The sequence below is a fragment of the Citrus sinensis genome, chromosome 5, assembly GCF_022201045.2.
Source record: "Citrus sinensis cultivar Valencia sweet orange chromosome 5, DVS_A1.0, whole genome shotgun sequence".
NCBI lineage: Eukaryota > Viridiplantae > Streptophyta > Magnoliopsida > Sapindales > Rutaceae > Citrus > Citrus sinensis.
This window is the reverse complement of record NC_068560.1, coordinates 33,030,163-33,053,285: the sequence shown is the minus strand read 5'-3', so window position 1 is coordinate 33,053,285 and position 23,123 is coordinate 33,030,163. Positions and strand designations below refer to the sequence as shown.

At 32.2% G+C, this 23,123-nt stretch overlaps 3 protein-coding genes across 3 annotated transcripts; 2 read left to right on the top strand and 1 right to left on the bottom strand.

Moving 5' to 3' along the window:
* The first annotated feature begins 1,520 nt into the window (after positions 1 to 1,520).
* LOC102607221 (BTB/POZ domain-containing protein At1g21780) lies at positions 1,521 to 4,141 on the top strand. The gene is made up of 4 exons (XM_006472725.4): positions 1,521 to 1,755; positions 1,897 to 2,042; positions 3,042 to 3,157; positions 3,341 to 4,141. The coding sequence occupies exons 1-4, from the start codon at positions 1,643 to 1,645 to the stop codon at positions 3,944 to 3,946; spliced, it is 981 nt and encodes a 326-aa protein (XP_006472788.2). The 5' UTR covers positions 1,521 to 1,642; the 3' UTR covers positions 3,947 to 4,141.
* A 3,014-nt stretch (positions 4,142 to 7,155) lies between these two features.
* Positions 7,156 to 7,892, top strand: LOC102606930 (hypothetical protein). Its single transcript, XM_006472724.4, has one exon. The coding sequence runs from the start codon at positions 7,419 to 7,421 to the stop codon at positions 7,737 to 7,739; it is 321 nt and encodes a 106-aa protein (XP_006472787.2). The 5' UTR covers positions 7,156 to 7,418; the 3' UTR covers positions 7,740 to 7,892.
* Positions 7,893 to 8,030: 138 nt separating this feature from the next.
* LOC102606628 (chlorophyllide a oxygenase, chloroplastic) lies at positions 8,031 to 12,131 on the bottom strand. The gene is made up of 10 exons (XM_052442160.1): positions 11,964 to 12,131; positions 11,098 to 11,334; positions 10,718 to 10,822; positions 10,254 to 10,529; positions 10,014 to 10,161; positions 9,725 to 9,909; positions 9,496 to 9,608; positions 8,799 to 9,093; positions 8,490 to 8,656; positions 8,031 to 8,395 (listed from the first exon to the last, which is right to left on the bottom strand). The coding sequence occupies exons 1-10, from the start codon at positions 12,039 to 12,041 to the stop codon at positions 8,380 to 8,382; spliced, it is 1,620 nt and encodes a 539-aa protein (XP_052298120.1). The 5' UTR covers positions 12,042 to 12,131; the 3' UTR covers positions 8,031 to 8,379.
* Between the last annotated feature and the right edge of the window lie 10,992 nt (positions 12,132 to 23,123).

The following is a 23,123-nucleotide window of genomic DNA, read 5'->3' as shown; positions in this document are numbered from 1 at the left end:
TTAGTATGGTTAGAATCTGTTTGTAAAGTATTACTCCAGCAATTTTTTAATTTCTTTTTTTTTCCCAAATTAAGCCTTTCCAACGTGTTGAATACTTTTTAATGACATTTATGTACCAATTTGGCCCAAGTTTATGTCTTTATTTAATATTTGTAATGGTAGATGAGATCAACGAACTTGGGAACATTTTAATCTGAAAATCAAATCAAATCACATCGAAATATGATTATTTATAAGATGTCGGTTGTGTTTTTGTGGCAATCATGCAGCAGCAGAAATATAAAAAGGTACCAAAATTAATATGTAATGGATAAATGAAAGTGTAAGTGGGAATTTACATCACCAAGATAATTAACTTTCATAAATCTAAGCGAAGTGTCATTATCTCTGCCCTTTTCTTAATCATTCTCTATTGCCTATGCTTCGCTTGGCTAAATTAATCTCTTGATCTAGGACTTAATATAAGCTTGTAACCATATTTATTTTAATTTAATAATTTGAAATCAACTTAGCGGCTGCCTACATAAAATATCAACGAAATATTGGTCGATCAACAATTGGAGAAATAACATACAGACCCCTGAGTTTTAATGATTTCTTAAGGAAGAACATCATTTTACTGTTCATGTCGAACTTCAAATAGATATTCTAGTATTCTACTAACAGGGCTTTTAACAAAACGAGTGTTGGTTTTTTGATTATCAATTATAAACTTTTAGCGGTAACTATATAATTATTTATAGGTTTTTGAAAATAAAATTTATTAAATTTAAACAAAGTTCATCTAAAAAATCTAACTCGTTAAAAAATATTAAACAAACTATATTGTAAATTATAAACTTCTATATTTGTGGGTGCTACTTTGACTAAGCTGTTTTAGTTAAGGTAGTACAATATCTTGGGTTGAACCCATTGACATTAGTGAGAAGGAAGTTGGACTGCTATTGCCTAAATAATAATGAAAAAATCAATATTTATTCTTTTTACAACAAATAAATTTTTAAATTATTCATAAGCTACATATCTTTGACAATTGGTTTCATTGTAAAAATGTCATGCTAAAAAGAGGGTAAGCAGTAAGTTACGTACTACCATAATGCCATATCGAAATTCAATATCGAAAGATCAATTAAAACTAACTAGAAAATATAATCTCACGCCTTCAACAATTTATTAAACAGTTAAATGAAATAATTAGTCATTTAAGATTTTACGATAAGAGAATTATTTACTTTGATAAAGTAAAAGATAAGTAAAGATATTAAAAAATATATATTTTAATATTATATGATAAAATATGTTGCATTAGAATATATATATTTTTTCTCTTAACTTATCATTTACTTTGATAAAATAAAAGATGATACTGTAAAGTTACTCATTGGGATATTTTTTTAAATTTTACCTTTATATCAATTGATCAACAAAAAGTTAAAGCCTTTATTACCATTATTATTATTATTTTTAACGCATCCTTCATCAGACTTTGCGTTCGTGTCCCTAAAGTGAGCCTTTTTTAACTTTGTATGAAAAGTTGCGTCAAGTATCTTCAACAGCAAGTACCCTTTCTTCTATAAAAAAAAACAGCAAGTGCCCTTTCTGTCTGGACTGAGACAATCTGCAAGGCAACTAAACGAAAACAATGGCCGATTCTCGCGTAGAAACGATCTCACGATTAGCTCAATGGAGAATCGATAACTTCGGGCCTTGCTCTTACAAAAAATCCGACCCATTTAAGATCGGTATCTGGAACTGGTACCTTGTTCATTCAGCTTACCAATTTTATTATATCATATAACAGAATCTTTAAATTTGGATTAACTTTTATTAGCATGCATACAGTTTGAAGTTGTTTACTGGGTATATTGGATTATTGAATGTTTGGGTTTTGATCAGGCACTTATCCGTCGAGAAGAATCGGTATCTGTACGTACGTTTGTTTCCGGAGCCGTCTCGTTTGTCGAAAGAACAGCCGCCGTTTGCAAGATTCATTATTCGTGTCTCCAATGGCGGCGCCAATCGGAGACTTTATATCTCTCAAGGTTTCAAATTCTCATTCTCTGGCTTTAATGTTAATTCAAATGTGTACGTTGTTATAGTGTATTTACATAACTGACTGACTTGTGACAGCGCATGTTAGTTTGTATTTAATGATTTGAAAAAGAAATCAACTTATTATGAGAATACATAACTTGACCAGGTATTTATGTTTTCTTTTTTTAATCTTTTTTGTAACAATAAATTATGTGTTGGGAACCACAACATTTGGCTAACTGTTTGTTTTCTTGATTTTTCGTAGCCATCAAAACAGATGGTGATGAGGCATAGGGTGGTATAGTATGGCCATGAATATTGAGCCTGGAATGTTAATGTTACTGCTAATTTAAGAAATAAATGGAAGTAAAGCATGTCCTTCAGGAACAAATTGAGTTCAATTCAATATAGGCTCACCCTCTTGATTGTTGGTGGATGTCCTTATCTAGTTTTATGAAAAGATCATAGTAAATTTTCTTTTCTCCTAGATTAGGTCACTTGTGTATTGAACCTATTTTAATCTTCTAAAAACTACTGAAAGATAGCAAGTTTATGCTGTTTCCTCTTAAATTTTACTTTAATAGACAGTTCTCAAATTTTTTGTAATCATAGAATAGGTTTCATGTGGTTTCCCACCACACAAGTTCCTTTTTCTCCATGTTTACTTCATCTGAATTAGGTGATGCAGATAGTTGGCACTTACTGCAGTTCAAGCTGTGGAAACTGTGAAATGATCATCCGTGCTATTGATCCAAATATATTCATAATGATGTAATAAGCGATTTACTTTTGTTCTATTGGACCTAAGCTGATGAGTGTACAATCTGACACGATGTCAGCACTTATTTTATTAACCACTTGTCATTTTTTTTCCCGAAAGGCTTATTATTATTTTTTAATTTTATCCTGCTCACTTCCATAGTTAACAAGGGTGTATTTGTGATGTATATTGTGTCTTCAAACTATTAGTAATAGATAATTATAACATTGTACACTTCATCCTGCAGTTAATGAGCGATTGCTTCGGACGTGTGAAGACTTTGTCTGGTATGTCGATTGCACCATTCATGGCCGCTTCATTGTTGATGTTGAGTTTCTGGAGCTGAAGATCTACCCCCTGAATGTGAGTTCTTTCAGAACCACTTTAGATGAAGTGATGTTGGTGTGCTCTAGTAATTTGTGTATTTGATGCAACATGGGACATAAGTAATGCTGTTTGCTCTTTTTCAGTGTCATGTGTCTCTAAACCTTTGATTTGAACACCCTTAAGGGATCCATAAATTGTTCTTTTGCTGTTAAAACTTAGGGTGGTGATGCCAGTTCTGTATGGCCCAGTGATGGAATGATGCAGTCTGTTTCAGCCCAAAGCACACTTCGATGCCTCGCTCGCATGCTTGATGAGGGCATCCTTGCAGATACTGTTATCCATACTGCTGACGGCACTCTAAAAGCTCACAAGGCAGTTCTCTCTGCAAGTTCTCCAGTTTTCCAGAGCATGTTCCATCATGACCTCAAGGAAAAAGAGTCGTCAACAATCTACATAGAAGACATGTCAGTCGAATCTTGCATGGCCCTTCTTAGTTACTTGTACGGAACCATAAAACAAGAAGATTTCTGGAAACACAGGCTGGCTTTGCTGGGGGCAGCAAACAAGTACGACATTGCAGACTTAAAAGATGCTTGTGAGGAAAGCCTTTTGGAAGATATCAATTCGGGGAATGTCCTTGAGAGGCTGCAAGAGGCCTGGCTATATCAGTTGAGCAAGTTGAAGAAAGGATGCTTGACGTACTTGTTTGATTTTGGCAAGATATATGATGTTAGAGATGAAATCAATAACTTCTTCAGGCAAGCAGACCGAGAACTGATGCTGGAGATGTTTCAGGAGGTTCTCACGGTCTGGAAACCGGTATAATTTTCCGATCGAGATCCCCTAATTCAGATTTGCTTGCTGTTGAAATAGTTTTTGTATAGTAGTTCGATCTTTTGTCATATACAAATATCTACATGTAATGAATCTGTTACTAAATTAGATGGTGTGATTATCATTGTGTTGCACATGATGTAAAAACTTTGCCGTATGTTTTGAGAAGTGTGTGGTTGAAGCTGATGGGAGGTTTCCTCTGTGAAATTTAATGCAGAAATTAGGAGACCAAAATGGATTTGTTGTTCTGATGGAAACTTAGCTATATTAAGTACCTGCTTCAAGATTAATTGAAAGTGTCACTCTATAAGCATTAGCTGGATCCCACAGTTATCATAAATTACCCATTTAACCGCATAAAGCCTAATCAAGTCAGTGTAAAATCATATAAATAGTGAATGGTCTACACTCTACACTATCGAAGTTGTTTGTTTCCGACTTTGTTAATCCATTGCGTAGCGAGACAACTAAAAATTAACTATATAAACTTTTGAAATCAAGAATTAATGATACTTCAACGCATGGGATTGAAAATATTAAGGTATCATTTGTAAACATACTAATGAATAATTTTAACATTTAGCTTCTTAGAGCTAATCTTAAAAATATTTTGTATAATGAAAGCTCGAGAGCTCAAAGTTATTTTTCTGTAACCTGGGAAAATAAAGTATTCGGGAAAAGACAAGCAAAACATGTTTAAAAGCTGAAAAATAATTTCCATGCTTTTTAAATGCTTTGTTTTTTAAAACTTTTTTTTTTTTAAATAACTTTATTTGTTTACATTTCTTAAATAGTATGTTTATTATTATTATTATTTTACATTTTTTTTAATCCACTATGAAAACTTTGAATATTATATATGGATGCGTAACATTAAATAAGTCGTTCAATTAAGTCCTTTCTTTGAGTGCATCTAGAGGTCCTCCGAGCAATGAGGTACCAGTGTTTGCTAGGCCCCGAGTTCCTCCAGCTACCAATGCCCCACAACCACCTGTTGGACCACCACCAACAATGGCGTCAGATCGGGGCCCTCCTCAGGCACCGAGCATGCGTTCTGTTATGGAAAGTTCAACTCTTAGTGCTCTAGAAGGTGCTCCCCTGCAGCAGATGTCACCATTTTCTGCTGCTGCTCAAGGCATAACACCAACCCCCGGTTTGGTCTATGGACTACAGTCATGGCCAATGCAGCCCCAGCCGGTAATCACATACAGTTGAAAATATCATTTTCTTTTATCTATTGGCTTCTAGTTAAAATGGCACATCATTAATAATATTTCTTCTAACTTACATATAGAATTTGGTTTTGGACACCGTTTACTGTTTTAGGTGACTCCACCTCATTCAGTTCCTGGTTCAGCGCAATCCCCGGGAACTTTCGGAGTGCCTCCACCTCCACCAAGTCAATCAATGACTACCATATCCCCTGGTATGGACCAACCAAACGGTGATCCTCGCCGAATGCCGAGGCCTGAACCAAGCTCCTCTGTTAATCATATATGAAACAAATCATGTTAACCAAGCTAATCCTCCGCCGGTATATTGTCTCCTCTCACTTAAGTCTTAAGTAAAGGGAGGTTTATTTTGCGTCTTGTTTATATGTTCTGAATATTTGTCTGCCGTTAGCTATTCCTTTTTTCAAGTGGTTTATTTGCTTTGAACTACATTTTGCCCTTTGTGCTTTTGTTATGGTCTGCTACAAGTGACTTCATTGTGATGGACAGAGGGAACTGCAGTCCGCGCTACATGAGGTGCACAATCGGTCAGGTAGAGATCAACTTCATAACTTGCATGGGCTACAGTTTTTTTTTTTGTTTTTTGGTGTGTGTGTTCTAATGTTTTTCACCAAACACTGATCTGTATATCATTGAACAACTAAAAGAGATCAATTTTTATTGAACATCAGTAAATAATGTTTTAAAATTTTTCTGTTTGATACAACAGGTCCCACTTATTAATGATTTCAATATAGATCTTTAGCAATATTGTATTTTGTAAACCTTTTGTTTGTTACAAGTAAGTACTTTGGCAAGTCATGTTTTATCAGCAAAAGCTGGGATAAGTTTTCTGCTGTGTAAACCATAACTTACATCTTTTATGTGCTGCAGCAGTATGACAATCCTTTATCGAAGAAGTTTAATGATGTTGTGAATGAGATGCGGCGTGAAAGATGTTCCTACCTCCGGTACTTTTTATTGGTTTTGGTTTTGTTTTTGTTACGTTTTTGATTTTTCAGAGAAAGTTTTGATATCTCTGCATTTTCAATCTTTTCACTTTCTTGCAGCCCGAGGTCGTGTCAGGAAGGAGATCTTTCAGGTCAGCGCAAATTTTGATATTTTAATCTGTTGCTCCGTAGTAACTGGATAAAGACAGAGAGAAATGCAGTGTTAATACTTGTTCTCTGAAGCGGTAAAGGGGCTTTAGTTGGTCAGGGTGAGACTGATGCTTGCTCTGCAAGCTAGGGCGTGATGATAGAGATTGCTAGTCAGCGGCTTGTTTTCATTATAAACTTCTTAATGCTGCGTCTCGTTTGTTTATCATGTTTCTCTGTCCTGTTGTCTTAGTTAAATTGGATTGATGTCGAATGGAGATGAATTTATGCTACAAATTTTTGGTCGTTTAGATTGATTTTTTTTTTTCGGTTTCTAGGAATGTTTTCTTCAAAGATGATAGAAGACAAAAATCCGAATGGCCCCTCCTATTTTGAATTTCTTGTACAGATCCATCGAGAGATTCAAAAGAAACCGTCACTATAGTCGAGTTCTTAGCATCGCGAATGTCGCAGTACTCTCTAGTTTACAGCATTGTTGACGGACCCAAGAATATAGATAGATAGGGGGGTCAGTGGGGGCATTCTGAGTAGAAAGAACAACTTTATTTTGAAGAGGAGATTAATGGTTTTTACCCAGAAAGAAATAATTTTATTATTCATTGAGAATGAATGGATTTGGAAGTAATTGACATCTTGATTGATGCAGGTACTTATTGCTCTTTACTTCTGATGTTACCATAACCAAATTGTATATATTACTATATTGTTGTTCAATTAATTGGAATTCTCGTTTGGTTGCTTTGACATTGCACAGTTAATTTGGAGGTTATAAAAAAGATAATAACCATGAAAGAAGTTTCTACCTCTACGATTATGGGGATCCTTTTCATGTTGATTATTTTTTGTGAAATATTATAAGTTTAGTAATTGTTTTCTCAAGATCTAAAATTCCTTTTCTTACCCTCCAATGGGCAGCTAAATAAATTTAGTAGCAAATATAAACTAAAGAAAACCCAGAACCCTCTAGAGTCTACTCCAGCTACTGCGAAAACCCCCCACCGCCTCCTCTTCTTATTTGGATATCTGCCTGCCAAGCCAAGTAAATAATTAGTTGAACCCCTAACAAATAATAAATAGCAAGGTATACGAAATAAATAAATAAATAGAAAGTTAGAGGGGAAAAAAAGAAAGAAAATGTTCTTCTTCTTCGTGGGAGGAGTGAACCAACAGGTGAGTCGGGTGCTGAAATCAGGTGCGGGCAGATGCATAAACTGCGGATCAACAGCCGATCTCGTTGAGTACGAAAAGGTGTTGAAAGCGTTCTTCGTTCCGGTGTGGAAATGGCCAGCGAAAGAACCGGCTCTGTTTTGTAATAATTGCAATCTCCTTTTTCCTTCCTCTCTGCCTCCGCCTCCGCCGCCGCCGCTCGTTTCGGATGTTTCCAAGTGCCGTTTTTGTGACCGCCTTGTTGAGCCTGACTTCAGCTTCTGCCCCTACTGTGGTTCTGCTCTGTAAATAACAAACACTCTGGTTTTATTTTGTTATGAAGCTCATCATTTTTTCTTTTCTTTTTCTGGGTACCGCTGCTGTTATGGGGTCTGGGGTTTCTGTAATAAATTCAGTTGATGATTATCCGTTTTATTATTAGTAAACTGCTGCTTTTTCGTATCAGCGACTCAATGAAATGTACATTCTTTTTCTTTCTTTTTTTCCTTTTTGGTGTAGTTAATCAATTATGTAAAAACTTTTTTTCACATCAAAATTGAAAATGATAAAATATTTAAATATTTAAAGAGTTCATAGAACTGAAAGTTATTCTGTTTTTGAAAAAAATATTTAAGTGATTGCAAATTTCCGAATTTCATTGTACATAGTGATGCTAGCATAAAAAAAGAGATCACTCATCCCATCGAACGCAGGGTGAATATCAAAAGGAGAAAAAAGAAAAAAAAATGACTGTACACAAACAATAATAAATGTACAGTTTCACTAATTATACAAAAACCATTTTTTCTTGCGGAGACTGTTTCTGTTCTCTGCCTCTGATAAATTCACAGTTTCCGGGGCGTCTCCTGCTCCTGGGTTTCCCTCCGAGAGCGCTAAAACCAGACTGCACAATTTCGCTATTCACCGGCTAATGGCAAATGGTAAATGATTATTTGCGAGTCTGCCTGCAAATGCAGTTGAGATTTGAGACTCAGGTGATTTGGTTTTCAGAGGGTATGGAGAGAGAGTCAATTTATTCGTTGAATTGGGGGAATTTACATTGGTTCCATAAAGGGTAATTGCTTAGCTCCTCTCTCCAAAGCGTCTCTCCATAACCTATACCTCACCCCTAGTTTGTCGTAACCTACAGGCAAGTTCCAGACATTTGCCCCGTTGTTCATTCGTTCTTGCTGGCCAAGAACAAGTCGTAGATCCTCGTTCAACACCTGTGTTGATCAAGCTTCAAGAGGTTAGGCGAGGATTTCCATGATAGAAATCACAGATGCCGTACGATGAATAACCACACATGCATTTGTTATGGACATCCAACTGATTGCAAAAGGAAAGGCTACTACTACAACTTTATACCTGTTCTGCAAAGTGCCTCCATAGGTATTGCATGAATGGGACATGTTTGAGCACAGAAGCAAAATCCAGGGACATTCTGTATAGCAACCTGGTTTTCTTTCTTGATGAAGGTAAGCACACATGAAGCTGGTGAAGATGTGTTGCGCACTGCCTGGTATTCTGTCCTTCCAGTTTTCCAGGCTTTGAGATGCCAATGGTTGATAGCACCATACATGGTGGTCGAAATTCCATATCTATTGGATAAGGGTCCCAGTATCCTTGTAGGCCAGATGCAGGTGTCAAAAATTTCACCAAGCTGAGGATTCATTCCACGCATAACATACAAAAACAAAGTCATTTCTTCTTCTTTCACCATTTGAGAGTAAGGACAGATTCTCAAATCCCTAGGTATCTTATTTTTTAGTTTTTATTGTTATTTCTTTAAACTTCTTCTTAAGCACTCTTAACCCTTTCTTTTTCACATGCTATATGATCTCTACCTCTCAAATGTTCAGGAAACAATAAAAAGAATATGCAGTTAATTCATGCAAACTGATGAGATTTCTCCCATTTCACTCTTTTTTGTGACTGATTAGTCTTTCTTTAGAAAATTGAAACTGATTATAAAAACAGATTATCCACCCCCCCCCCCAAAAAAAAGATCTTTTAAATTTTCAACAATTCATAAGCTACAGTGATTATCATTAATTTAACAAACCTGGGAACGCTCCATCCCTTGGCGAACGTGGAAGTGTGAGTAAATGGAGCATGTGCAAGATCCAAAAGGTTATCTAGAAGTAGTCCATGTTCAATTGGAAGTTCCATGACAATCTGCCAGTAAAGAATGCAGGGACATTAGAAGCTCTTTGTTAAATCAGTCAACGATGATTTATAAGCTTTCTGCATTTAGAATTATCTGAACTACAATCAATGCCTTTATATGATACCTCGGCATGGATTTCAAATCCTGAAGGAGGAAGTAAACAAGGAATGGTGGCTGTTGGAGGCTCATCACCAGGCCAAATCCATATCATTCCTTCCTGTTCAAAACATGGTAATGATTTTATCTTAACGTTACGTAATTGCGTAGATGGCATTTTCTCGCATTTCCCATCTGTTGAGTATTCCCACCCTGATGTTTATCAGCAACAAATTTTTAAGATATTACTATATTATAAGACCTGTTTAAGATATATACTATACATTTGAAAAGTTGAGTGGATAATTCTCACTGACCATGATATGGGCATTGGATGCGACCCTCATTTACTGAACCAAGGTGAAGAGGGCATGCTCTATGTGCACACGTATTCTGGACACATCCAGGTATCCCATCTTTTCCACGAAAAATAACCCATGGTTCCTCAAAGCAATCAAATGGAACCTGAAAGAGGTGGTAAGGCACTTGCAAGAAACATCCAGTAACTGGACAATAAACTTTTAGTTAATTAAGAAGCAAAATTTTGAAAGACTTACCATGGTATCATCCTTCAGATCAGTGGAAAAAGCAACTGGGAACCAAAAGTTCTTTAAACGGGTATTGTAAGGCTGCACTGGACCAGAGACATTCAAGCTTTTCCGAGGCAACTTTCCTTTTACAATATCAAGAGATTGCTTGGAAGTACTAGGAGAAGCGCATGTTTGATCAGTTCCTGAGGTGTGTCTATCTTGCAACAGCCTATCATTAACCAATGCTTCCATGTAAGCTAGTTTATCTAAAGCAGTTGCAACCCTTGCTTCAGATATATGAACCTGTTGTTGTTCACGGGCAAATTGGTTATAAGATCAGTTGCAAACACATGATTAATGGGACGATCAATAGGTTTATTTGGCTTCTCATCAATAGATGTATTCTGTGATAGATTAATGAAAATGAAAATATTCCACCCCAATCACAGGGCCTATAATATATAAAGCATTTAAATTTTTAGTTTCCAAACCTGTCGATGGGCTTGAGCTAGGTCTTCTTGCAACTCTGCAAGCTCTTTCTTCATGGTGCCGATGGACTTGTAATCACGTGCTAAAGGATTTAAAACTTCCACAACCTACACCAATACCTATAAATGTGAGAATTATCCAAATGAAGCAATAAAAATCTTAAATCCTTTTATTCTAGTTCTAAGATAAAATCAAATCAGATCATCTCTTTTAACTCATTTATAGACATTTTGTTTTGGCATCTTTTGTTTTTCTGAATGATTTAGGATTCAGGGACAAAATTCCACAACATTAAGCATAAGCATAAACATAAATGCTTGTATAGCTATATGATTTCAATTAGTTATTCTTAATAATTGAAGAGTCCAGAAATTACTGAGACCTTTTCATGGAGGAGCATAATTGTGAGCACATCTTGTCGAGCCCTCCAATCACAGTACTGAATATCATATCTAGCCACCTCAAGGGCTTGATTCACGTCCAAGAACTTTCCTTTACATTGTGGGACTTTAGACCTCGGATCCTCCACATCGAAGAGCGTACTCCATGCGCTCTTTTTATCTACCAACCCTCCTTCCTCCCCAAATAGAGCAAACACCCTAAATCCTCCTCGAACACTCTGAAAACCACTCACCAATTAGTATCCTGATTAAACATTACCACAGATAAATTTTCCCTTATCACAGTGGAACATAACCTAACAACTGCTCTTATCTCCTTGGGATAAATGAATATATAAGTCGTTTCCAAGAAAAAAAAAAAGCCACTTTAGTAAACAGATAAAATTTAAGAAGAGAAACAATTAGATTTTCAAGCTGCTCAACCAATAAGAGGCATCCAAATTTAAAGATTTAAAAAAAATATTCCTCTTGTTAGTAGGGAGCAGGATCAGAATAACAGCACAGGATTTAATTACAAATGTATCATATGTTCTATCATTATTTTGTTGCTATGGAACCAATTACTGAGTTTAATTTCGCTCCATGTTAAGTAAACGCCTAGATGAATTCAGCTAAAAATCAAATCAAACACGCATTATAAAAAGATCAGTTTAGCAACTGCCCACGTAAACTTAACAAAGAAACATTTATAAATACATGAATAATGAGCTTTCAGGCTTCAGCAGCACAAACATACGCTAAATATTAAACTAAAGCATTAACTAACTAAACTGAATTTCCCACCAAATTTAGAAACTACCCAGACAAAATAAATCATTTAAAAGTTCCAATAAATAAAAAATAAAACCTTTTTCGCATTAATCTTCGCTGGTCTGTACAGTGAGATTGGAAGTGACAGAGCTGCAGCAGTAGCAATGGCGGTCATGGCGTTTGAGCAGCACGCGCTGTAAAGAGAGAAGAAGAAGAAGAAGAAAGAAAGAAACGCAAGCAAATTTAGTGTGACATTTAATTTTTGTGATTTTGTTGATAAGAGGTTGCCGTTCCCCGCGATCTCAGTTCGCCTGCCATGGGGTGCCACGTGTACAAGGGTGGACACTTCGGTTGCACGCGTGGCGTCTTGGGCAACCACATGCTCTCTTGGTCTGAGTGAGAGTATCTAGGAAACTTGTGGGGCCCTTCATATCTTGATTCATTTGCCAGCTCGGACGTTGAGATATCTTTCTCTATCTTTAGTATCTGCTTTGTGGATTTGTTTGTCGCGTTTTGTTTTTTTTATTTTTCAACATGTTTTTGATGAAAAAAAATTCTTATCCGCCCGCTTTCCTCCTGTCACGCTATTGGATGAAAATTTGATTTAGGGATGGCAACGGAACAGGTTGGATTTATTCTACTCTAAATTTAAATTTATAATAAAAATTAGATTTGTATTTATTTTAGATCTATCATGAATTTATATTTTTTACTTTATATTTAGATCTAAAAAAATATATATCTATATTTGCTCTAAATCTGAAAAAAAAAAATTAAAGTCCAAATCTGCTCTAGATCCGTAATGAATTCTTAAACTCAGTAATAAAAAAGTAATAATTTTTTAGAATGAAAATTGAATGTTAAAATTTACTAATAACAAATAAATTATATAATTTTTCTAAAAAATATAATAAATATTGTAGTTTATACTTTTACACCAAACACAACAAATAAGAAATATAATAAAATATCATTCAAAAGTAATTGAAGGAGTAAGATCAATCTAATATTATATTGTTTGCTTCATCATTATAATATTCACGACACACCTACCATCATTCTTACAATATTAGATAATGACATATAAACTAAATATGATTTATATTCAGTCCTTTATTATTTTTATTATAACCATATTTGACTAAATATATGAATAATTATATTCCTTAAAAATTATTAGGCCAATATAATAAAATAAATTGTCAGGTTGTATTACTTGGCTTGCAATTTGAATATTGCATGTACATGCTTTAGGGTTGGCTGACTTTTAAATTTAAAAAACTAACATTTAAGTTTTAAAAGTTTAAATGCACAATAAATACCACTAATATGCTATGAATAAAATTCATTATCATTATAATTTCACAATTGTTAAGAAACGTTTAAAAAAAATAAAATTAAAAGATGAGTGGATATGGATATGGATTTAGATATTAAGATAGATCCATACATACTCCAGATCCGTCTTAGATCCGCACATTAATATCCAAATCCGATTCAAATTAATTTTAAACCGATCCAAATCCAATCCGATTGGATTTGGATCACGTGGATCTTGAATCAGATCCAATCCATTGCCATCCCTAATTTGATTATGATTGATGGCTTGATTTTGGAGTAAACTTATGTGCTGTCTCAAATTGGGAATATGCTTAGATTTGTCTATGGGTAGTTTGCGCAACACTTGTTTTTGAAAAACATGTGGTCTATATGTTAATACATTAGTAAAATATCTTTGTCTATTAGTACTTATAATTTATTTTACTAATTTTTTCAAATAGAAAACTAAAATGCATAAAAAGGAAAATTGTCCTCAAGATGAAAAAATATTGAGAAATATATATTGATGATTCTTAGGGTCAATTTAGTAATGTTGTAATTATTAAAATAATAATTATTAACTGTGCTGTAAAAAAAATAGTTAAATATTTAATAAAATTTATTTTTAAAAGCATTGTAAATTCTAAAAATAGTCATATATATCTAGTAAATCTTACTGTTAAATTATTTTAAAAATAATGATGACTGAAATGAACATAATGTTATTTCAAAGTTATTTACAGATTTATAAATATGTATAAATAATATCTTTTATTTTGAATATAGAATAATTAACAACTAATATAAAAATATTTTTTAGAGAATGACTGCTACACCCTCAACATTTAGTAAGAAGCTACAAAACTTTCTAATATTTTGAAAAAGATATTTAGACCCCCATTTATTAACGGAATATGTTTCTTCAACTTATTAAAATGTTAATATTGTAATTTCGTACTAATAACAAGTGAATTTATCCAAAAAAAACCCCTCATCCCCTTTTGAAATATCCTAAACAAAACCTTTCTTTCTTTCCAGACATCATAGACGCTTAACACACATCGAACCCACCGCACGTTACCACTGCTCATGCCAAACAACCCAACTTACACACCCAAGATCTAAGTGCAAACCACACTGAGTTCCATTTGCACAGTGGCAGCATAATGGACAACTTCTCCAAGGAAAATTGACGGACAACAAAATTTTCAATCGTTTGTTTACGTGGATGCATGGTGAATAATAAAATAAAAATACATGCAGAGTTCTACTCATATGAGACTATATAACCAAAATCTTCAACCTATCTTTCACCCCCTCTTCAAAACATGCCAAGCTTAGATTGAATGGTCATTGCAAGTTGTTAAAAAAATAAAATAAAATAAGTAAAATAAAAACAAAAATGGTAGTTATCTTACTAATTACCACGACGATCTAGCTCAGGCAACTCTTGAATATTGAGTTTTGTATTGTAAATATAATAATACCAAAAGATATGTAAAAGCTCAAAGCACCGTTGAATTCCATCCTAATAAATTTCATTAAGCCAAGATCATTAAACTTTAGTTTAACGAGACAATGAATAACTGAACAAAAACACTAAATTAGTATTACCTGAACAAACTGCATGGCCTCATCAACAAGCCTATCACTGTGAACCAACATTAGAAAAATAATGTTGCAGTTGTGAAATATTAACCCAATCTTTAGATGAATGCCAATGATAGAGAATGCCAGGTGCACGACTTCTATTATAAACTTCAAGCATATCAAAAGGAAGTTTTTAAATTGGTACTAAGTTTGGATTACCTCGATCAACATAAGATAAATCATAACTGCGTCGAGAGGTAGAAGATCAAAGGTCATTAAGTTTGGATTATCCCAATCAACATGAGATAAATCATAATTGCGCCAAGAGGTAGAAGATCAAAGGTGATAAACAGAGACGGGATAAAAGGTGAAGCTTTAGTTTTTCTATGGAAAATCATATTAAGAGGATTTGTAACAAAGTCGACTCTACCAGTAGTTAAATTAGTTGATTGCCTAGAGCTTTGCATTTAGAAAGATTTCAATCTATAGAAAAATTATATTACTTAAATAAATAATATAAAAATTTAAATATTTTATTTACTTAAGACTCTAGAAATCCTATAACTAAAAATTTACCTATAATAAAAGTGAATAATAACATGTATACCTAATGAGTACTAACACGTATACAAATCAAACATTTAATGAGCACTAACATGTATAATGAATAAAACATTTAACGAGCACTAACACGTATACTGAATAAAATATTTAAGTTAGAAGCATAAAAATTATTGTTAGAATTATAAAATTTCACCTAAATAGATAATATAACAACTAGTCATCATTGTGCTATTATTTAAAATAATTTATTTTTTTAATATTGTCATTCCTACTCTTTACCAAATTTAATTAATTTTTTATTGATGTACCAAATAAAGGACCGTTGAAATACATCCCAATAAATTTCATTAAGTCAAGATCATTAAACCCTAGTTTAACGAGGCAGTGAATAATAGAACATAGACACTGAATTAGTATTACCTCAATAAACTCTGTCGCCTTATCAACAAACCTATCCCCGTGAGCCGACATCAGAAAGATAATGCTGAGGTTTCGAAATATCAATCCAACCTTCAGATGAATGCCACTGATGGAGAAAGTCAGGTGCACGACTTCTACTATAAACTTCACGAATACCAAAAAGAGTTTTTGGAACGGGTGCTCGGTTTGGATTACATCGCTCAACGTGAGATGAATCAAACCCGATTGTGGATGAGGGGCAAAATGGTCTGAGAATATTAAACCCATATCTCCCTGAACAATTAGTGTATTCTTAGCTTTATCCATTGACGACTTTGCATTCAATGTGATGTGAAGTATGTTCGGAAATCGGTGACAAGTGATATGCAAATCACGTGACAAAAAACTATTAATGTGCAAGAAGATTTGGTACGGATGATTCTCTTCTTAGGACTCGTGCAACCTGATTTCCAATTGGGATGACTACGTAGCAATTTGATGCATCAAAAAATCAAAACTAACTTCATCTTACAAGTCTTCCAGGGCTTGGTTGCGTTATATCATTTGAATTATTTTTAAAAATAATTTATCATAAATTAATATTATATAATTACTTTAAATATTTGTATAATACACTTATTGTTTTATTTATAATTTTCATACATTAAACCCTAAAGCGTTTATTTCCAACTTCTTAATTAATATTTAAATGAAAAACAAGAAAATCAATTTTGAGAAAAATTTTGGCTATAAAATTGCGTGATACTTTTTATTTTTAAAAATAAAATAAAACAAAAGTACTCCAAAGGAAACTTTTTTTTTTTAAAAAAAAATTGAGTTTTGACCCTTTCACCTCATTGTCTTCTTCTTCTTCTTCTCTCAAGAGTATTTACGGAATTTTTTTAATTATTGCATTGTCACTGAAAATCATTTTAGGTGCAAAATTTAATATTGAACATTATATTCTTATTGCAAGTTTTTGGGTACAAATTCAATATTTGTAAGTATATGTTAAATCTTGACTTAAGTATATTGTTGTAAGTATATGTTAAATCTTTTATGATTAACGTGTTGAATAGCTTTATTGGTGTCTTAAGCAAATAAAGTTAAGTAACTTAAATAATTTAAATGAGGATATTTTTAGAATTTTAAAAAATTTACACAATAAAACCTAATTTTTTATAATTAGTGTACGAGTGTGTTGAGTAATAGAGTGTTCAAAGTAATATTTAGAGTGCAAGTAGCCCCCATAAAATATTAATTAAGAGATTTTACGTGCCTAAACTGAATTTTAAATAATTGAATCAAAAACTCACACCATTTTTATTCCCACAACTTTCTTCCACTACAACTTATAAAATTTTCTATTAATACGAAAATATAAAGTTCTCGTCATCATAAATGCACAATAAAACAAATAATTATATTTAGACGGAAAATAGTAATTGCACGTGAAATTAACAATTTGGCTTCAAAGTTTTAGCCGTAAAATTACTTTACACTTGACAATTAACTTCTTGTACTTCGAGTAGCTATTTTGAGTAAAAGGAATTTTTATTAAATTATTAATGATAATACATGTTTTTTTCATACAGGGTCAATTTAAAAGTATTGCTGAATAGCTAAATTAAACGGTGCCTAAAACTATTCGGACACAATCGTTTAGATTGGACTCGCAACATTAAAAATTTCTAAAAAGAATGTCGGTTTTAGTGACAAGTTTACAAATTAATAACCCAAAACGGCTTGCGGGTGACAAAAGCAAAAGCATTAACGCTCGCCCTCTATTGTTTGTCATTAACTGTCAACTCCCACCTAACGAAGCCAAGCAGCAGAAGAAACTTCCTTTAAGGCTTAAGCTCCATCGGTGATTGATTAATTAAAAAAAAATATGCACATTTCATTCAGTCACTGATACAAAAGCAGTACTTTATTAATAGTGAAATAGATAATCATAAACTGAATTTACAAAATCCACGACTGGCTTAAGCAGTACCCAAAAAAAAAAAAAAGGATAATAATGATATGACAAAATAAAATTAGAGTCTTGTTCTACGGACCAGAGCAGAGATGATCCAGTTCAGTTAATTACTTGTGTATTGAAAAAAGAATACCAGGACGCGGTGGGTATTGGCTAGTGCCAGAGTCAAGACTCAAGGGACCTGTTCGATTGTTTTCATTGTTGTTTGATTGGATTAAAAAAAAATTATAAAACAAATAATACAATTTCTCTTTTATAGTTATAAAATTGAGAAGATATTTAACTGGTTCTCAAAGAATTGAAAATTGAATTCTAAAATAAATTACAAAACAAAATCCACACGGTCTTTCGTCTCTCTCCTAAAACCTTATCTCTTTATTTATTGGGTCCCTTTTTGATGCTGTTATTTTTTTACAGCATTAATAGTGTGAGAAATATATACCGTTAGATCTAATCAACAGTACATATTATTTTTATTAATAAAATAGTTTAATTATTTTAAATTTATGTTAACATGTTAAATAGGTAACTTTAAATTTAAAATTAAAAAGAAATAGAGATATAGTAAAATACAATCTCTCTCTTTTATCTCTCAAATTCATGTATTTACAATTGGATTTTTTAAGAATATCTTTGTTTTCTAATAATTAGATGAAAGAGATTTGATAAGTTGTTCTCAACAAATATTGCGATAAGTTGTTCTTGAATTGATTTTATCATTTTGGTCGTATTTTCAAACTGGATTTTTTAAAATAATGTAATAGTCGTATCTTTATTGTATTGTCAGTTTATTACCGTGAGTATTTGCAGCCATGGTCTAAGGTCTGTCCTACTCTACTTAAAATCGTTCTTTAATATGCCTAGAGGCACCATGCGGCTTAGAGGCTCGTGTGGTTCACATAAATTGCCAGCCATATAGAAGAAAGTCAAAGGGGAGAGCAACCATGAGGCAAGGTGCACCTAGGAAGATACCGAATCTGACTAAGGTGTGAGGCTTTGCAAACTCTTTCATGATGTTTTCTTTTTTATATCTTTGGGCAATGAAAAATTAGTTGGTTGGCCATGTTGCAATTTTGCTTTAGTCTGGATTTTTTTTTTCGAGTTTCATGATGTATAAATAAACAAAATATTTAGAGTTCTATTTTTATGCCAGCTGCAAATCCCTTTAATTTTTTAGCTTTCTAACTTTTTAATTTAGGAAAGATTTTATTGTTGGCTTATTGTTATATATATATTTATAGATTTGATCCTTGATGAGATACTGTTTATTGTTTGCAAAGACGAGTTTGAATTGTGTTTTGCTGATAAGAACTTATTACCAACAGTCAAAGTGGCTAATTTGTCAAAACAAAACCGTCTGGATCATGTGGTTGGCTCAATTCCGAGAATTTTCAGTGACCACCCTTATAATTTCAAATATTCTCACAATTTCACTTGAATAACATATTTTGTTTAATTCCACAAAATTCATGGGAACGTTTAAATACATTTTAAAGTTTATTTTACTATGTACCATACGCCATTCATTATTGGCTTTTCGTAATTTTATTAAGTTGTTGTTTCAGGCCAAACATGAAAGGGTTTCAACATTTAATTAATTTAAAAATTCAATGTGAAACTCAAAATTGCTAAAATATTACTTAAATCATATCCTTAATGTTATAAGATAATATAGTCTATATTGTTAGATTATTTTATTCTAATGTGTGGCCATGGAATAGCCTTTGATTTCTCATGGTATTTTTTATTGATTTACTAGCTTATAAAACCATACATAAATATTGAAAACTGGACTACTATATGAAATATCATGTGATATATGTATCAAATGCCCATAAAGGATGGTTTACTTCATCAGTCTACGAATTAGCTTTTATTAATATTTATATTTCACATATCAATTCATAATACATGAGGGTAAATACGATTTTAATTTCCCACCTATCAATAAATAGAGATAAATAGAAGTACTGAATATGTGTGCGTATTACTTCATATGTTTGAATAACTATAAGGAAAATCACCTCTACTAACTTTTTTCCATACTATTTTTATTACATTTTACCAGTTGTCTTTTATAATACTATTTTGTAAAAGAAAACTAAAATTGACTACTCGAAAATGTCTTTATATTTTTTATTGCATTTTACATTAAAGTTGTAGTACATTATAAACGCTAAGTTTAATTTTTAATAACATTACACCTTAATAAAATCAACATCTTAAGTGCGATCTATGATATAGAATGATATAGTACTTCAAATAGGCTACAAAATTAATAGGAAAAAGACCACCTACGCCTCTAAATTTTATTTAAATGGTCATACAAAACTCCTTAAATTAACAAATATAATACATAAAATAAGATAAAATTTTATAAAATATTTTCAATATTAAAATTTTTATTTTTAACGTTATTATTTTTCACATTCTTTTATTATTAGTTTGTCATATTCTTTTTACTAATATCAAAATCTATTTGACATACTAATAAAGTTAAATAATTATACCTAACATTGACAATAATTTATAAAATTTAAAATATCTTATTTAATTATGTCCATATTAATATCAATTTTAAAATCAATTTTTGGATTAATAGATTTTAGTTAATTCGTCAGGATAGACTAATAATAAATTTTTATTGTACATGTTATTTTATCAATTATACTTATTGTAACACTTTATTTGTATAATATGATATTTATTTATTATTTTTATCATATTACTGTATTTATATTTATTTAGATTGTTTTAATCAAAAGGTATAATAGTCATTTATGAAATTAAGAGGGTCTATGTGACCATTTATAAAACTAAAGAGATCTGTATGATTATTTAAGCAAATCTTAGGGGTGTGGGTGGTTTTTTTCCTAAATTAATATTGATCTAAAATTAAAAAATTAATATTGGCCTGTAACCTGTAAGTTACCTACCATATTAATTAATTAATTAATTATCTAATTATCCATTATATTAAATGAATGATTCATATTAAAACACTTATATTTAAGGATCCACACTAGTCCCACTATCAATGCTGCAAAAATATATATAGCATCATAAAGAAATCCTTATTTCAATCTAAAGTCACAACTCTCTCTCTCTCCCTGGCCGTTGCTCTCATTTTTTCAACAACAATTCACCATCCCAGCTCTCTCGTTGCCGCCGCTGCTCTGTCTCTTTTGGTTACTTTTTTCCTGCTAGTAAGTTGACACCAAATCGGACCTTACTTGCATAAAAAAGATTTTTAAAACTCGAGGGAGGACTTATGGTTGATGAATTCAACAAATTTTTTTTATCTTTTTTTATTTCCTATAAAATCTTATGCGCCTTTTTCTTTCTTTAGTTTATATTTACTAAATTTGTTTGGCTGCTTTAAAAAAAAAATTGGATTTTACCGACCACATAATTTTTTTTTTGAAGAAATTAACTGCTAAATTTATGAGCTAAGTGGTTGATTATCATGTCAATGTGTAGCATTGATTTATTCTATTACTCAACATTTGATAATATTACAGATATACAGAACATTAAAATGCCGTTTGTCCCCTCTAAACAAACTCCTTTTCTAAATTAACCCAAATAAAATATTTAAAAAGTATATACAATTTTATAACACACTGCTTATTCCTAAAAAAACTCTAATTAATTATTTTAAAAGATATCGTTCAGCCCCAATACTAGGCTAGTAGCGGTGCGATTATATATATATCTCTCGTTAGCCACATTAATCGGCCACCGCACCAGAAGCCGCAACCACCGTTGATCCAGTTCGCGAGGCAGCCACTGCCTGTTAAAAGCTACAGAGCATGGAAGAATTCTAAATGCTGAGAAGAATTTTCACTGTTATTAAAATGAGAATAACTTTGGCTATTAAGTAGCCTTACATAACGAACCAAGCAACAAAACAGGAACCCATGTTTAACGACTTTTAAAGACATGGAAGACTAAAATCAACAAATAACGTCATCCTTAACAATGGAAATTTTATTTTGACTAAGTAGTAACAAAATCAACTCAGCATTGCCAACAACACTCCCAAAATCAACTGTTGCACTTCGAGTGGTGCTAATTGATGTATGATGACATCAACTATTGGATATAAATTATGGTGTTCAATAATAGCTACCATAACTTGTGATTAGTAGTTTTGTTCGATATATAATGAACAATGAACTATCCTGAGTTTTAAAATGTGTATAAAATAAAAATAATTTTTTTTTTAAAAAAAAAGGCCAAAAAGATATTATTCCGGTCTGTATCTGGAAACAAAAATAGATAGGTCAAGGGTACTTTAGAAATAAAAATTTAACTATATTTGAGGATAAGTGGCTGTTATAAAATTGAATTTCTTATTTTAACATTTTAATGGGTTAATTGAGAAAAATGGTTCTAAGAGTTGTTCAAAGAGGTACTAATAGTTTCTTTCAAAATAGAAATGTACTAATTTGTTCAAGAGTAGAGATATTCGAACCCAAAAATTTCCTCATGACACCAACCATCAAAATTTTTACCTTGAGAGTTTACTCAGTAAACCCTTCGCTGTCCCAGAAGCAACCCTAACTGCAAGTTCATTGCTTTACTCTTTAAACCCACAAACCAGCAACCGGTCCTCATCTTTTACTTCTTTTTTTTTTTTTAATTTTTTATTTAAAATTCATATCCTTTAATGCCGTTTTTGACGATGTATTCCATATGAAATTTCTAATTTCGATCCCTAACTAGTAACCATTCTTCTTATACAGAAAATTATCAACTACGTTGTATAAAAGACAAACTAATAATTTATCCCACGACAATTAAGACCACCTTGTTATTGCTAACATCATTATAATCTTTTTCCTCTTGACCACTCCCAATTTCTCAATTACCAAAGCATAATATTCATATGTAATAAGATCCTTATAATTGAATAAAAACCTAGTACAGAAAAAAGTTTTGATTCCTGAACCTATTCCGCACGTTTTTATTGAAAGGAACACCCAAGATATAAACATAATCCTTTCAAAAATTTACCATGAGAAAGTCACTTTGCCTATGCTTTTATATTGTTATCAGACAAACAAATCACTGAAAGCTAAATTTTTTTTTTTTTTTTTTAGGTATTGTAATGTTATAGTGAAAGAAATCATCCTATCTGTATTCCTTTGTTATCTAATCCCAACCATTATAAGAGAAAATTTATTAAAATGAAGCCCCAAGACATAAATCTAATCCTTTCAAGAAGTTATCATGGTAAATGATTATATACCATCACCATCATCAAGACCAACAAAAAAAAATTAATCAAATGCATTAACAACTTTTTATTTTTCCAAAAAAAATTAAAAATCAGGGAGCTGCACAACAAATATCATGCCGTTTGTATACTAGCAAGGGTCAAGATTAGAGTTTTAAAAA

Excerpts from the sequence above, each read along its gene's own strand:
- LOC102606930 (XM_006472724.4), top strand. The coding sequence starts at position 7,419 with ATGTTCTTCTTCTTCGTGGGAGGAGTGAACCAACAGGTGAGTCGGGTG.
- LOC102607221 (XM_006472725.4), top strand. The coding sequence starts at position 1,643 with ATGGCCGATTCTCGCGTAGAAACGATCTCACGATTAGCTCAATGGAGA. Across the intron at positions 1,756-1,896 it reads AAGATCGGTATCTGGAACTG|GCACTTATCCGTCGAGAAGA; the intron begins GTACCTTGTTCA and ends GGTTTTGATCAG. Across the intron at positions 3,158-3,340 it reads TGAAGATCTACCCCCTGAAT|GGTGGTGATGCCAGTTCTGT; the intron begins GTGAGTTCTTTC and ends GTTAAAACTTAG.
- LOC102606628 (XM_052442160.1), bottom strand. The coding sequence starts at position 12,041 with ATGACCGCCATTGCTACTGCTGCAGCTCTGTCACTTCCAATCTCACTG. Across the intron at positions 10,530-10,717 it reads TAGCTCAAGCCCATCGACAG|GTTCATATATCTGAAGCAAG; the intron begins GTTTGGAAACTA and ends GAACAACAACAG. Across the intron at positions 10,162-10,253 it reads ATCTGAAGGATGATACCATG|GTTCCATTTGATTGCTTTGA; the intron begins GTAAGTCTTTCA and ends CACCTCTTTCAG.